Genomic DNA, 15,842 nt, shown 5'->3' on the forward strand with positions numbered 1-15,842 from the left:
CTTCGTAATTATTGGAAAAGATGCTTGAAGTAACACAGTAAGCCTCTAATTTCTATTTTCATCTTTAATTTTAAGATCAAATAGCTAATCACAGGAATATTATGATTTAGAACAGTACTACAAAACAAAGGAAAGCTTTTCAGCTGCAAAGATTCATATTCATATGCTTTGCATGTGTATATGTGTGTGTGTGTGTGTGTGTGTGTGTGTGTACACGTGTAGACTTGGAGGATTTGGGCCTTGCCTCATTTCAACACTTGGGATTATGGTGCTCCAGATCATGTCCTTTTGAACTATGGTCAGCATCATTGCAAAACAGTAGAGGGTGGCTGCTGACTCAGGATTTAGAGTAGTTTTTTTTTTTTTTTAATCATAAAATTTAGGCTAATTTTTTTGCTAATAGTGTATTGGAATTATGAGACAAGGATATATAGTTAACAAAGCAAGAGAAATGTCATTAAAAATAGCCTTGAAGTTTCCATGCAATAGTTAGCCAAATTTGCTTCCTAAAAGCTACACCTCATTTATGTGTCAATTATTGACCACAAATGTACAAAAACCCAGAATGTACAAAATTCACAGTTCTGCCTACATGCAGATAGGCTTCAAGCAAAATATTGCCAAAATCTGTCTTATGACTTTCTGTAATATCTCAAAGTTTAGTTTTGTTTTCAAGATGATTTTCAAAGGAAGACATCTGGCAAATGGTTCAAACACATATATTTTCCAAATCCATCCTTGTTCTCTCCCACTTTCTCAAATGTCCAACTTCTCTGGCAGTTTGCTTTACTTCTAGTGTGTTCACAGGCACCTCCAGCAAGCTTTATCAATGACACACACTCCATCATCTCCTGAGGAGTTAGTTCTCACAGTATGAGGTTGGTTTGTTAAGGCATGAATTCCTTCTGCCTAGAAGGCAGTTTGTGTATAGGTCAAATGGTGGGTGGCTTCAGGATTCTGACTGCACGAAAGTTTAAAACAGGATTTCCTGGCCCGTTCACAAAATTTGAAGATGAAAGGAAGAACGATTTGAGTAAATTCCTATTCTAGCCCTCAGAATCCTAGGGGTGTGGGATTAATCATTCTAAAACACTGTGTTGCCCCCTCTACATTGCCTAAATCTTACATAAGAAGAACAAAATTATTCTTCAGGGGAACTGAAAAACCTGATGAATCAATCCCTTTGTTTACTTTATTATTTACCTTGTATTGGATATGGGGCTTTCACTCGGAAGAGTATGTAGTCCCAGCAGAGGGCAGAATAAGCAATCCTTTAGTCCAATGTCAATCCATAGTCAGAGAGAGATGCCTAAGTGTATTTGCCTCTTTGCTAAGTGTCATCCTTTCTGGATGGAGAGTTTTAGTTTTATTTTCAGCTGTGAATAATTTCCCATTGTGATTGGCTGACTTACAGTCAATTTAGTATAATTAATGCCAAATTACATTGTAATTCACATAGAATTACAAATTAAAAGCTGTATTAAGAGCAAATGAATTAATCAAAATTAATGATATTATGCTCACTTGTTTTAAAGTGTTAATAAGATAGGTCTTCCTAAAACGTTTAAACTTTAGCATACCATCCATCACTTCTTTAATTACATGATTTCCTTGTGTGGCCAGAGGAGATAGAGTGTGGGCATTTCTCATCAACAAGAACACAAAGAAGATACATCCATTCAGCTTAGCATGCAAGGCTCATTGTTTCTGTCCTTAAAGTGTAGATAATACATGTAAGACTTACCAACCCCAACTTGTAATACTTTCTCTAAACCAAGGGAACAATGTTAGAAATCTTGGATGTCTGCCTTTAGAACCTGTTGACATCTTTTTTTTTCCCCCTCTCCAAAAGGATTCATCTTCTTGGGTATTCTTTCTCTACCAGAGTATCAGAAATTCCTTGCAATATTTCCAAGTGCTACTCAAAATAACACAAAAGAGACGGTGGGACTGGGAGCAGAACATCACCATTGACTGTGTACAATGAGCAAAAAAGAAGACTAAGAATTAAAGCTAACAATGAATGGTCCCCCCAGTTATTATCTTAGAATAGTCACTTTTCAAGGTCCAGATGTTCTTCATTTTTACTGGTAACAAAAGGCTTAGAGCAGAGGTAGAGAGGCAGTGTGTAAGGACATCAGTGTCCAACATAAATGCTAAGACTTCTCCAGACATGTCTTTTGAATATGAATAATTCTAGGGCCTCTAAGCCACTTCACAGGGAAATTTAGATCTCCCTTAAATGCCTAGAACAGGAATCCACTGTGGTCTGACACAGCCAACCAGCATGAACACCATGCCCCCTCAATTGGCCTGATATTGCAGGACATGGGCCCACAAGTTAATTTATGTTGGGAAGAGACTAACATTTATCAATGTCAATAAATTAATATTTTTCTCCTTTTCTCTTAAACCCCATATCTAAGCCATCATCTAACTGTCAATTTCTGCAGCATAAATTTCTAAGTTTTCAATATATTGGGCAAAAATGAAGACATAATGATTAATAATTTCCATTCCTTCCATGCAATTTTTAGTCCCAGATAGGGATAACAGCATGCAGACTCTCCCACGCAGTCTATATCACTGCAACATAAATAATGGTGCTCCAGGTTCTCTTTTATACTGATTTAAATCTCTTCATAGGATTTAAAAGTGATTCTCCCTTATCACTTTCCTGTTTTATACTCTACCATCCTGTACTTTGAAGGAATGAATGGGGTTCCCTCCCTCTGTTAGAATTCTCTAACCATTCTTCTTCATCAACCCATCTGGAGTCCAAATCTTCTGGGCTGTGACACAAAAAAAGACCCTTAGTAATACTTTCCTGTACTACTTTTATTGAAGTCATTTTGCAGTTTCCCACAAAGTTGACAACAGGTGAAAATGAAAACTGGTAATTTATTAGGAGATCTATGGCTGGCCCATTCATTGTAGAGTAAGGTATAAAAACCTCGGACTTCCAAGATGTATAAGGTACTTTGAGGTTTTTTTTTTTTTTTTTTTAACAGATTTGGTGTATTTCAAGGGAATACCAGTGAGACCTCCATTTACGCCTATACCATGAAATGAAACGTGCAAGCTTCTAAGTCTCTGAGAGCTTTGGTTTTCTCATTAGTCAAAATTTGGATAAAACTTGCCTCATTAGCCTTAGTGAGGCTGATGAGAGACACTAGTGAAATATGTGTAAAAATGCTTTAAAATATGAAGCTCTCTAGGCTTGAAAAGAATTATTATTGTTGTTATTATTGATAGACTTCTGTGCCTAGCCTCAGGGTTTCTACCTCATATATAGCTTATGGTTGGGTTTTTATTTTTAAGTCCCTGATAACCCAGGTAGCAGCAATATTACTGCAGGCCACCAATGCATAAGTAATATTCTCCAGTCATCTTTTTCCTTCTCACAGCAGCAACAACAAAAATATCAGTCTGGAAACAACATGAATCACAATGAAAATTAGAAGCAGAGAACATAAATATGTCATATCTCATAAATCACCTTGTTCTGTTGTGCTCATTCTTAAAAAAAAGAAAGAAAGAAAAAGAAACTATTAACTCATGGGAACAACAGCACCTGAATACAAGTTGGGTCTCCTGTAATTTCTGATAATCACTGCCCTCACAGCTACTTGACAACGCTCAGCTCTAGTGCTGAGGATTAGCTGGGTCCCTCTGAAATGAACGTGTCATGTGTCTCACAAAGGCACACAGCCCAGACAAACAGCAGCAAAGCCACTATTCAAGCTACTTGGGATGAATCCTCACAGAGGAATTAACTGCACGTAGATAGGGGGGGAAGGACTAAATACACACTCTGGCAGTTTCCAGCGCCAAGCCCCGAAATAGCAGCATTACTTAGTGTCCAGCTGGGGGCTCTTAGAAGATAAAACACCCTCTGGGCAGCATTATTTGGGATGCAAGGCAGCCACTGTTTATTCTCTTCACTACCATCTACTAAGAAGAAAATGGAGATTTCCTCACTCACATTTATATAAAAGACTATGTAACTGGGAAGAACTACAGAAGTTTCAGGAAGAAAACTAAGAAATGGGACAAATTTGATTAGTTTTGGCTCAGTGGTAGAGCGCTTGCCTAGCATGTGCAAGGCGCTGAGTTCGATCCTTAGCACCACATAAAAATAAAATAAAGGTGTTGTGTCCAACTACAACTAAAACAAAATATATATATATACATATATATATATATGTATATATATGTATGTATATATATATATATGTATGTATATATATATATATATATATATAATTTTAAAAAAGAATAGTAAGTTAGAAAAAAACATAGGATGAGATATCATGAATAAAAATGCTTATTTGGGAAAAAATACAGTAATGATATTACAATGCCTGTATGAAACAGGATTGAGGAAGGGGAACACGATGAAAGACTACAATTTTGTCTGAGGATAAGAATTCTCAGGCCACAGTATTTTATACCATTTTTAGTTTTCAAAGTCCTAGCATTTAAAATGTGAACGTTAGCTGAGCATGGTGGAGCATGCCTATTATCCAAATGACTCAGAAGGGTTAGGCAGAAGGATGGCAAGTTCCAGGGTAGCCTCAGTAACTTAGCGGGACTCTGTCTCAAAATAAAAAATAAAACAATTTGGGGAGTGTAGTTCAGTGGTAAAGCACCTCTAGGTTCAATCCTCAGCACCACAATAAATAAACAAATGAAGACATAAATAAGGACATATAGCATTTTTTAATTAAATATTGCCCATAATCTAATTATCTTTAACTTGCAGTATACCACACGGATTGAGAAAAGTTTACAACTTTTCTCATGGGTATGCACATGAATGAGACTTAACAATAAACAAGGCACTGAAGAAAAGACAAAGGGATGCTGGGTGGTGCAGAACCATCCTAACAAGAACATTTCACTTTGCATTGTAGCCATATCATTTCAACATGTCCCAAATTAGCAAATTAATTCTTGGCACAAATCAATCACCACTGGGAGGGAATGAGGAACAGTGGGAAAGAAGCAGGCAGAAAGATCTGCATCAGACTGCAAGATTGATGAAAGCAGCGCCCCTTCCCTTGGTCCTTTCCATTACCGACTCTAGCACCCATCCTGTAGAGATAAAAGCAGTACTCAATAGGATAGGTGGAGCAGAGTAGGTACTCAAGAATGACTAGGAATTAATGAAAAAAATGAATGAGGCATGTGACATGGAACAAAGGATTAGAATTAGAATCAGCAAGATGACACAGACATGGAGGCAGGCCGAGTGGCCACCACTCTTTCAATATGTGTACATGACACCAGGAAAGCCAATGGTCAAGCACTTCTTAATTTTTTTTGAAAGGCACAGCATTAATTTGATGCATCTTTGTGTCCATTATTCTTGAGTAAATTTAGAAGATATGGACCCAAATGGATAGAGCCCAAGAATTAGAGGACAAGAATTTCATTTCTAAGTTTGTTATCTCAATTTTCCTGCTTGTATCATTGGAGAAACAGAGCAATAATAAATGCAGAAGCATTCTCAAAACTGGGATGTGGTATTCAATTTAAAAATATCATATTGTTTGACATAGAGCACTGCTTGAAGAACTTGCTTCTCCTAGGCCAGAGGTACATTTGGGTCAATTTATCATCAAGAGATAAAAAGATGAAAGCTAAATGCATCACTAGTGTCCTCTACTTTCCAATTACACAGGGCTAGTAGCTTTTTGTTTGAGTTCACCTATTGGGACTCCTTTTGAGGAAAATGACTAAATCAAACCATTAAAGGGGATGATTTTGTGGTATAGATAAAAGCCTAGGAGGGGCTTGTAAAAGACAGACAAACAAACAAAAACCACTGATTTAGAGGTTGTTGGCCACTCTGAACAATTATGTCCCTAGAGTTATAAAGTGAATATATTATTAACAATATAATTTATGGAAACAAATTTCCAACAAAAATATAACGGAAAATGCAGTCTTTAAAAGGTCAAACTCATTTTGTATACCACTTTTCCTAGAATAAATACAGCCTCATGTAGAATAGCAGGACGTTTTACTACCCATTCAATACACTGTAATATGAAAACTCTACATTATTGTTTTTATTTATTATTTATGGAGTGCAAGGGGATTAAATGACAATGCACAATGTAAACACTATGGGTTCAGCCTAAACCTCTGGGAGTAGATAATCAAAGACAAATGTAAACAGGATTACCCCCACACCCAACCCTCAAACAGATTACATGAACCCTGTTTGACATATTAAAATGGGACATAACTAGGATAAAACAGACTCTCTGCTGAAGTCTGACCTTGTTTGACAACATACAATGAATTGTTTATTATTATTATCCACATAAGTCCAGGCAAAGTTAGGCTCCAAATATAAATAAGAGGTGCTCTCAAACCTAAGGTTAATAAAGGAAGACAAGCATTGATAAGATCCCAAGGGCAATCAAGAAAAGTACTATTCTTACAAAATAAAAGTCCTTTCCTACTACAAGTGGGAAATAGCAACTTAATAATAATTAATTTATAAGATTCCAAGGTTAACCAAGGAAGGAAAGTACTTACAAAATAATAAATCCTTTCCTACTAAAAGTGGGAAATAGCAAATTAATAATAATCAAAGGAAAATAAAAATGTTTCCACATTCAGAGATGAAAGTAAAATACATCTGTCTAATTTAATCTTCAATATTTTGGTAAAGCTTTTTAGGGATCTAGTTTGAAACCCTATGCCTGGCTACAATAGGTGTTCAAGAAATATTCATTTTTATTTCCACAAACTATCTATTCCAAAATACTCTGCTATTTCAGAGATGAACTAATAATTTGGAGAGCTGTCTTACAGTCTTAAAATCATAAGGATCCCTCTTCTGGAACAGGGAAATGGGGTTAGCAAACCTGTTCTCTGCCATCAACTCCAGAATGGTTTAGGGCAGTTCATAGGTGTTCAATAAACACTAATAGATGGATGGAAATCCAAACCTTTCCCAATGCTAGTTTGTCTAAGCATTTATGCTATATTAAGACATTTTCTATAAACTCTCATGAAATGTGGTAGTCTTCCTCTTAATCTGGTGAAAGAGAATCTGAGGTTAAAGAGGCTGGGGATATACTTTCCTGAGAAGAAAAGTAAGACTGGGAGTGCTTCCTGTGAAAATGAACACAGGTCTAAAGTGTTGGAGTGGTATGGAATAATTTCCTTATTTCATTCTGAGATTTTCTTTTAAATGAAGAGTTGCCATATTCTGGCTTATTTATTTATTTAAAACTATTTAACTGGGCTTGATCCCCCAAAACTACAAAAAAAAAATTCTATTCAAACTATTTTACTGACAAATTTGGATTGTATATATTCAAGGTGTGCAATGTGACGTTGATACCTGTACATATCATGTAACGATTACCACAGCCAAATTAATGAATATATTCATTCCCACCCAAGTTGTATGTTAAATCTCCAGGTCTAGTTCATCTCATAACTCAAAGTTTTGTATTCTTGAGCTGGGGATATAGCTTAGTTGGTATAGTGCTTTGCCTTGCATGCATGAAGCCCTGGGTTAAATCCCCAGCACTACAAAAAAAAAAAAAAGTTTGTGCTCTTTTGCCAGCATCTCCTCATTTCTCCTATCACTCAGTCACTTGGGGCAGGATCTCAGCTCAGTATCTGAAATTATATGTTGAATCTAACACAAGATATTTAACAGGACCCTATCAAAACAAAGTTCTAAATTAGAGATACATCATGAAAGAAAAATAAAACTGGTGGAGATTCACCAGGTCAAAAATATTAGTGACCTCATGCCTCATAATTATTGCTCATTTTTAGCTGCCTTTCTTTGTTGTTTTTTTTTTTTTTTTTTTCCTTCTTGTTCTGGGAATTGAACCCAGGGGCACTTTTCCACTGAGCTACATCCCTAGTCCTTTTTAACTTAAGACTCTAGGGTCTCACTAAGTTACTGATAGTCTCCCTAAATTGCTGACACTGGCCTTGAACTTCTGATCCTCCTGACTCAGCCTTCCCAAATCCTGGGATTATGAGCAAGTGCCAATGGACCCATCAGTCTTGTCTTTCTTTTCAACCAGTAACCACTAGCCACTTGGAGGAGAAATCACTGGCCTTGACATACAAAACTCAATTGTTGAACCAAATTGAACTGAATTTTTTTTAAAGAGCAATATTTTTGGAGAGTACTTCTATATCCTTACACATCTAAGGTGTGACTGTGGTGCAAGTCTTTATATTACCTCTGAACACAGAGTAAAGTTAACCACCAGACTAAGTAGTTTAGGGAAAAGAGGAAAATAATTGTTCATGAGGGAAAAATGGAGAAAAAGAGAAAAGTAAAGCAGAATCTTGGGGCATTTTACAGACTCATGGACTCACAGAATGGTATGGTTACTGCAGCCTATAGCACATTTTATCAAGGAAAGGGACTGGGTAAGTACCAGCAGAAAGGAAAAAGCAAAAAAAAAAAAAAAGTGTTTGTTCAGTGAGGATAATTTGAAGATTCTTATGACAAGTCTTCAGAGCCAGACTGTGTGAAGTCTGGTGAATAATGAAAATTAGACTTTCACCAAAAAAGGGATTGTCCCAGATTACATTGTCAGCCCACAGTGTAACTGCCACCTGGGTAAACGCAGTGCATGTTTACTGTGCTCTCACCTAAGCTACCGGTTTCACATATTAATCAAATAGCACTACCCTTCCATCTGCTTTGCTATTACCTGTCCTACTTTGTGCCAATTTCCTTTCTCCTCCTCAACACCCTCTGCCTCACTGTTCTTTTTAAGACATAGGATGGGGATTTGTCAAAGTCAATGAGCACTTTATTACAGTGAGAACGTTTCGTAATGAACAATTCAGCTATTTAATGAGATTCTGTAGATCTGTCTCCAGCCTGTCCATCAAGTTTCACTTCTATAAAGCACCCTGACACTAATCCTCTGGCATACCCAATCTTCACCCTGGGCTGAATATTAGATTCTTCCATGGTATATTGCATTACTAGTATAACCTCAGCAAAAATGATGAACTTAACTGTACTTGAGGCAATATAGCTGGTCTGATTTGATTTTTCTCTATTGAGTTGAGTATGAGGGAATTACTTAGTTACTAAGATAAAGCAAAAACAGTTTCTTATTGCCTGCTGAATGCCTAAATTGATAATATTTATGTGAGTCTTTTAATTCTTCCTTGAGTACCAGGTCTAAAAAATAACTATTGCCTGCAGCAGAAACCAGTTTTGAAAATTCTACATTATAACATTAGTAACCTTTAGAGAGGCAATTATGATAACTCTTAAGTGGACAGTATGGAATTTTCTTGACACTCAGACGTCTGCACATTTCCATGTTGATTGCTGGCAGTGCTTCTCTTATTCTCTACAATAGGAGATAGATGCCACAAGGATGGTTGGACTTAGATTTCAATTCAGTTAGGAAAAATTAAATACAGAGTTCATCCCAAGTCTTTCTTTTTCCCTTGGGAAATGAAGAAAATTTGGCTATTTCCCACTGCGAATTGTCCAAAGTAAATTCAGATGATTATGTTTGAAATGTCTACTAAAATCATATCCTCATGACACTTCCAATCTCTGCTTAAATAAACATCCCCAGAAATACCCAAGAAACAGCAAAAAACTATGATTTTTTTAAAAATCAAGACAGTGTATGGAATAGTGGAGAGATAGGGCAGGTGTCAGCAGAACTGGATTTGAAGGCTGGCTTGGCTCTAATTCTGAGTCAGACACTGAAGCCTGATTTCATCATCTAAAAGATGGAGCTGGTAATAGCTGTTCTTTAGGCCTGTTGTGATAAGTCACTAAGGTTGCAAAGAGCTTGGGATCAGGGAGGTAGCTCTTATTATTCCAAATAATGAAGAAGGAGGTTGCTGATTAAAGAAATTCATAGAAAGAAAGAAGCAAAAGAGGCATCAGGAATCATCATCCAATAGAATCAGATGGTTGGATAATTAACAGCTCTACAAGACTCGGTTTTTGCCAGAATTAAAATAATCTCTGAATATATTTGATAAGATCTTAGGAACTTATTGTTTCATTAGCCAACAGAGCACTGGAACTATTCCCATGTACTCTGCATTTAGCTATTTTTCAAATGATCAGGAAATCCTGAAGCCTGGCACCCTGGTAGCCATTGCTTCAGAGAGTGAGACAGACAGTATTAGAGGAAAGGGGAGCATGGTCTCTGTGTCCCAAAAGCACCAGGTAGATATTCAAGCATGAGAAGAGGGGGCTTAGGTTGTGGCTCAGTGATACAGCACTTTCCTGGCATGTGTGAGGCTCTGGGTTTGATCCGCAGCACCACATATAAATAAATAAATAAATGTCCATCGACAATTAAAAAAAAAAGAATGAGAAGAGGATTCAAATTGGATAACTGATGTCAAAACACAAATCATCCCTCTATCTACTAGACAAAGTAGTGACACAATGTGTAAAGAATGTTTTATCAGACGAAAATGCAAGGCTTAGGAAAGTAGCAATGAACTCAGAATGAACCAGAAAAAAAAAAAAAAGGAGAGTTTTTCAGAACTTCATTTCATTTGAGGTCCAAGTTGTTCTCCATTACAATAAAGACATTTCTGAATTGTTTACAAGAAAATCCAGAATTTATTCTGATTCCACTTGCCTTGAATATGCATAAATATCACTTTACAATCCATTCTTCTCATCTTCAGTTCAAGAAACATTTCCCCCACAAAGGAAAAAAAAAAAAAAAACTCCTTTCCCTTTTTCTAACATGTCTGGGTTAGAGTTTCTGGAAGCCACAGTGAGTCTAAGGAATCTCACCTGTAGTGCCTTGCGTTAGGCCACACCACCCATAGTGAGCTGAGATCTGGGAGCCTCAAGGGCTGGTATTCTCCAATCATGTGCCCATTAAGGGAGCAGGGCTTCTAAAAGGTTGACCCCATGGAGGACCAAACCAGATAAAATAATAGTCATTGCTTCTCAATAATTTCTTTTTTCTTTATTGGTTCTTTTTAGATATGTACAACAGTACAGTGACAATCCTTTAACTTCTAATAACATCACACACTCTTGCACTCTTGATGCCAACAGAGGACCCAAGCAGAGCTCCCTTACCTGCCAGATCTGCTCTTCACTCAGAGAAGTCAGGCGGTCGCTCTTCAGGACCTCCTGAAGCAGGCAATAAGGAAGCGTTAGAACATCTTCTGGTCGGCTCTTCAGGAGTTCAGAGAGATGTTTCACTAAGAAATCGATCACTGCTTTCTCCAACAAAGTGAGGTTAAAGAGGTCAGCAAGTCTGTACAGATCCAAGTAATTAAAGCTATTTAATTCCTGGGTGCCAAAAAATAAAAATGAAGAAAGATCTCTTAGAAATCAATCCAAGATAGAGCAGGTAAGAAATTCAGATTGACTCACTAAGGTTTTCATGACAGGGGTAGGAGAAATGGGACTGTTATAGACAGAAATGGGACTGCTGCTATAGACATTGGGATGTGGCTGTGTCACTAAAGTAGGCTGATTCTAGTTCTTTTGGATAAAGACCAAGGAGTGGGATAGCTGGGTCATATGGTGGTTACATTCCTAGTTTTTTTGAGGACTCGCCACACTCACTGCTTTCCAGAATGGTGGTACTAATTTGCATTTCCACCAACAATGTATGAATGTATACCCCCCACCCCCGCAATAAACGCATATCCTTACCAGCATTTATTTATTTGTATTCTTGTAATTGCCATTCTGACTGGAGTGCCCAGTTATGGAACCAGAACAGGTGCTTGTCAACAGATGAATGGATAAAGAAAATGTGGTATATATACACAATGAGTTTTACTCAGCCATAAAGAAGAATGAAATTATGGCATTTGCTGGTAGATGGATGGAACTGGAGACTATCATGCTAAGTGAAATAAGACAGACTCAGAAAGTCAAGGGTGGAATGTCTTCTCTCATGGTGCAAGACCAGTAGAGTAGAGGAAGGGGAAAAGGAGGAGGGAAGAAGGAAAGAAAGGTAAAGTACTGGAAATTGAATGGGAGCAAATTATATTCCATGCATGTTTGATTATGTTAAAATGTACCCCAGTATTATACATGATGATGTCCTAGTAAAAAATATCAATTTTTAAGGCTCTAAGCAGAGAAATGATATACTAGGATTTATAATTTTTCCTAATTTACCTCTCTCAAAACCTATATACTTAAAAACAGCTTTATAAATGTACTTACTAAAAGGTTTTTCTGGTTTCACTGGCTGAAATGTTACTTTGCAACTTTTTATAAATGTTTTACCAACAAAGAAAATACTATCCTTACCATATTCTACAGCTCTCTTTTTTGACTAAAGGTAATGTAAGGGCAAGTGAACTGAGATTTAGGAGAAATGACACAAACTATATGAAGACAGACTGACTGCTATTTTTCCAAAACTTCAAACCAAGTATGTCTTTAAAAGTAAAAACAACTCATCCTGATTCAATGAAATTCAAAGACAGGTTTTTTTTCCATGTAAAGTTTCAGGAAATGAGGAAATAGCACAGAAAAGACTCCTGTCCCAAATACGTCAATAATGAATCTATCTAAGGTGGATGATTTATAATATTTTTTTTGCTAACCTCAAACATTCAGACCACCCATTAGTATTCTCTCCCACCTTTTAAGAGTCTTTCTACTGCAATGATTCAATTTTGGAGGATTTTACCTGCCTCTCACCCTCTCAAGCTGATAACCAGGGCTTTACAACTGTGCCTCTAGAAAGCTGTGGCTACTGGGAACCTTTGTCAACATAACCCTGTGAGAATCATCATGGCACACACATCTGTGGATGGAAAACTTGCCTAGTTTAAGTAGAATGAGAGTGGGCTATGTTCTAATTTCTCCTCATTTTTACCTTATAATTATTAATATGTGAGCAATATTTCCAACAACATATGGGATGCAGGATGCCATGAAATACCTATTTTTACTCTTTTGACCTATTTAAGTAAGTTCAACAATTTACCCTCTTTTTCTAGTTAAATAAATGTATTAAGAACACTTTCTAAAATATTTTTTCCATGTTAATATGTTTGCTTCCATAATATTTGAAAATTTAAGTGAATATGTGCTAAATCTGTGATACTCAATATGGGAACCACTAGCCATATGTGGCTATTCTACATTTGAAATGTAGCAGGTTTAAACTGAAATGTGCTGTAAGTATAAATACACATCAAGTGCAGAGTGAGAAAAATAAGATGGAAAATATCTCAATAATTTCTATGTTGACCATGTTTACATTATCTTCTTTTAGTTATATTGTGTGACATATATTATAATAATTAATTTCATTTGTTTCTTTTTACTTTCCTTAACGTGGCTACTAGAAAATTTTTAGTTTATATGTGTGGCTCCCATTTTAGATTTTTATTGGCTAATGAGTACCATTTTAAATAATGAAATATATGATAAAGAAATTGAAAAAACAACTCAGAGTACCAGTGGCTTCATCACTACGGCTTCCTGATTAAATTTATCTATTTTAGATTCTATACATTTGGGTGAGTGTTATGGTTTAGATATGAGGTGTGCCCCCAAAATTCATGTGTGAGACAATGCAAGAATGTTTATAGGTGAAATGATTGGGTTATAATAGTTGTAACCTAATCAGTGCTTTAAACCTCTGATAGGAATTAATTGGATGATAACTTTCTTCAGGGTATAGCTGAAGGAAGTGGGCCATTGAGGGGTGCCTTTGGTGTATATATTTTCTTCCCGGTAAGCAGAACAGTCTTTCTCTGCTTCCTGATTGCCATGTGCTGAGCTGTTTTCCTCCTCCACATCCTTCTGTTACGATGTTCTGCCTCACCTCGGGCACAAAGTATTGGAGTAGGCCATCCATCAACTCTGAAACCATGAAAGCCAAATAAACTTTTCCTTCTCTAGAATTGTTCTTGTAGATCTTTTGGTCATAGTGGTGAAAGAGGTGACTAAAACAGTGGTAGACAATACTATAATTATATTCCTAACAGGAGTAAAGCTAGAAGACTTCAGGAGTTGACTCTTAACAACTCTATTTGCCAACACAACTGAAAAAGGTTAAATGCTTATCTTTAAAATAAAGTTTACCACAGATTATCACTAAAGTCCATTACAACTCAAATATCTAAGGGTCTATTCAAAACTATAGAATCAAAATAACGTCACTTCTCATTCAGCAGATTTTATCAAAGGAACACAGAAGTTGACTCCAGTATTAATTTTTCAAGTAACATTTAAACTTCAAATCTTACTTCTTAGGATTGGCAACTTCTTCTCTGGGAGGAAAAGGATAGGTAATCCCTGCATATGGAAAGTCTACTGAGAGCTTTAGGACCATCTCCTTGGAATAAGAGCATTACTTCTGGCAAATACATGTACAAAGTGACCCTGGATACCATTTGGCACCCCAATAAATTACTGTGTGGTCATCTAGAAGCCTGATGGAAAGTCAGTGCCTTTTAAGTATTACAGTGGCATGACCAAGGGGTGCCCCAGTTCTAATGTAGCACCCAGCATACAGAGGTGAACACGGGCAGAAGCAAAACAACCAAGCTCTGCAAAGCAAAAGGTGATGGGCACAGAGCCAGGGTAATGTTTTTCCCCCACATGTTCTCCTGCCATAAAGGTGTATACAACTGAGTTTGGACTGGATTGTGTAGTGGTAGTTAAAAATCCTTTATTAAGCATTTTAAAATATTTATATGGAGATAATGGCTCTCTTCTAATTAGAAGCCTACAACCTAAAAGCAGCTCAATTCAAAATTATAGAGAACAAAAAAATTTCTAATGGGGGATTTAAAAGTTATGCTCATTTTTTTGCTGTTTATTTTTAAGGCAATTGTTTAACACTGTCCACAGTCTGAAATATTGTCAATTTCTAAGGATATAATTTGTATAAGTCCAGTCTAATAAAGCATTTCTAGTTTAATGATGGAGAATTATGAAGGCTAAATGGATACATGCCCGTGGTCAACTGAACACCAAAGGGGAAGGGAACTGACATATGTTTGTGTATAAAAGAAACATCAGTTATAAGAGAAGGAGCTCCCAACCTCACCCTTTCATTTCTCCTCTCTTCTTCTAAAGTATAATGTCCCCATATTTCCAGTGCTCTCTGGATATATCAGCAGTTTCCATTCATCTTGCCATGCATAGTTTTCACCTCAGAAGTTAACTGTATAAAGTGAGGAGTTGAGGGAAAAAGAGAATACACCTTCTATGATGCTATAGCACACATGTCTCCTAATGGGTCAGAAGGGCTCTGTGAACTTTAAGCAAAGTCATCACTTCTTGTCTTTATGGCTAAGATTATGTGTAAGCAAAATAAGCATCAATAATTCTACTTTTAAAGATTTCCATTAATGTGATGGAGGAAGGTGGGAAGCAATAGTAAAATTTCATTAAATGCTCACCTATAGTACTGTGGCTGGGGAAAAATCATTGCTGTTATTTAGAAAGAGTGTCATTATGTTTCTAATTTAAAAATGTAATAAATGTTCATTTCATAAAATTCAGGACATATAAGGTATGGAAAAGAAAACAAAAATCATTCATTATTTCACCATGCAGAGATAATCACTATTAATATTTCTGTATATCTACTTTTAGACTTTTAAAAAAGAAATCTTTTATATGTCAAAGAAAGAGAAAGAATAATTGAATCCAAGGCAGAACAAACCACCAGTCACTGGGTACTCAGAGGCAACCCAGTTGGTAGGGAAAAGCAAGGCCCACGGAGTCAGGTTGATCTGGTTCAAATCTAGCTGACATTTATGTTGTTGGGAAACTTGGGTCAACCACTGAGCTTCCAATATTCCTCGTTTACAAAATAGAAAATTCAACCAACTCATAATAT

General features: G+C 36.5%; 1 protein-coding gene across 4 annotated transcripts in view; it reads right to left on the reverse strand.

The window, feature by feature from the left end:
- Klhl32 (kelch like family member 32) overlaps positions 1–15,842 on the reverse strand; it is a 200,905-nt gene that overhangs the window by 43,001 nt on the left and 142,062 nt on the right. For 3 of the 4 annotated variants that reach the window (XM_027928168.2, XM_071613899.1, XM_027928169.3), the window contains one exon: positions 11,090–11,305. In XM_027928168.2, the coding sequence (XP_027783969.1) occupies positions 11,090–11,305 (216 nt within the window). Of the gene's footprint in view, positions 1–11,089; positions 11,306–15,842 lie in introns of those variants that run through there. The other variant, XM_071613900.1, reaches the window with a different exon arrangement.

This window comes from Marmota flaviventris, chromosome 6, assembly GCF_047511675.1.
Source record: "Marmota flaviventris isolate mMarFla1 chromosome 6, mMarFla1.hap1, whole genome shotgun sequence".
Classification (NCBI taxonomy): Eukaryota; Metazoa; Chordata; class Mammalia; order Rodentia; family Sciuridae; genus Marmota; species Marmota flaviventris.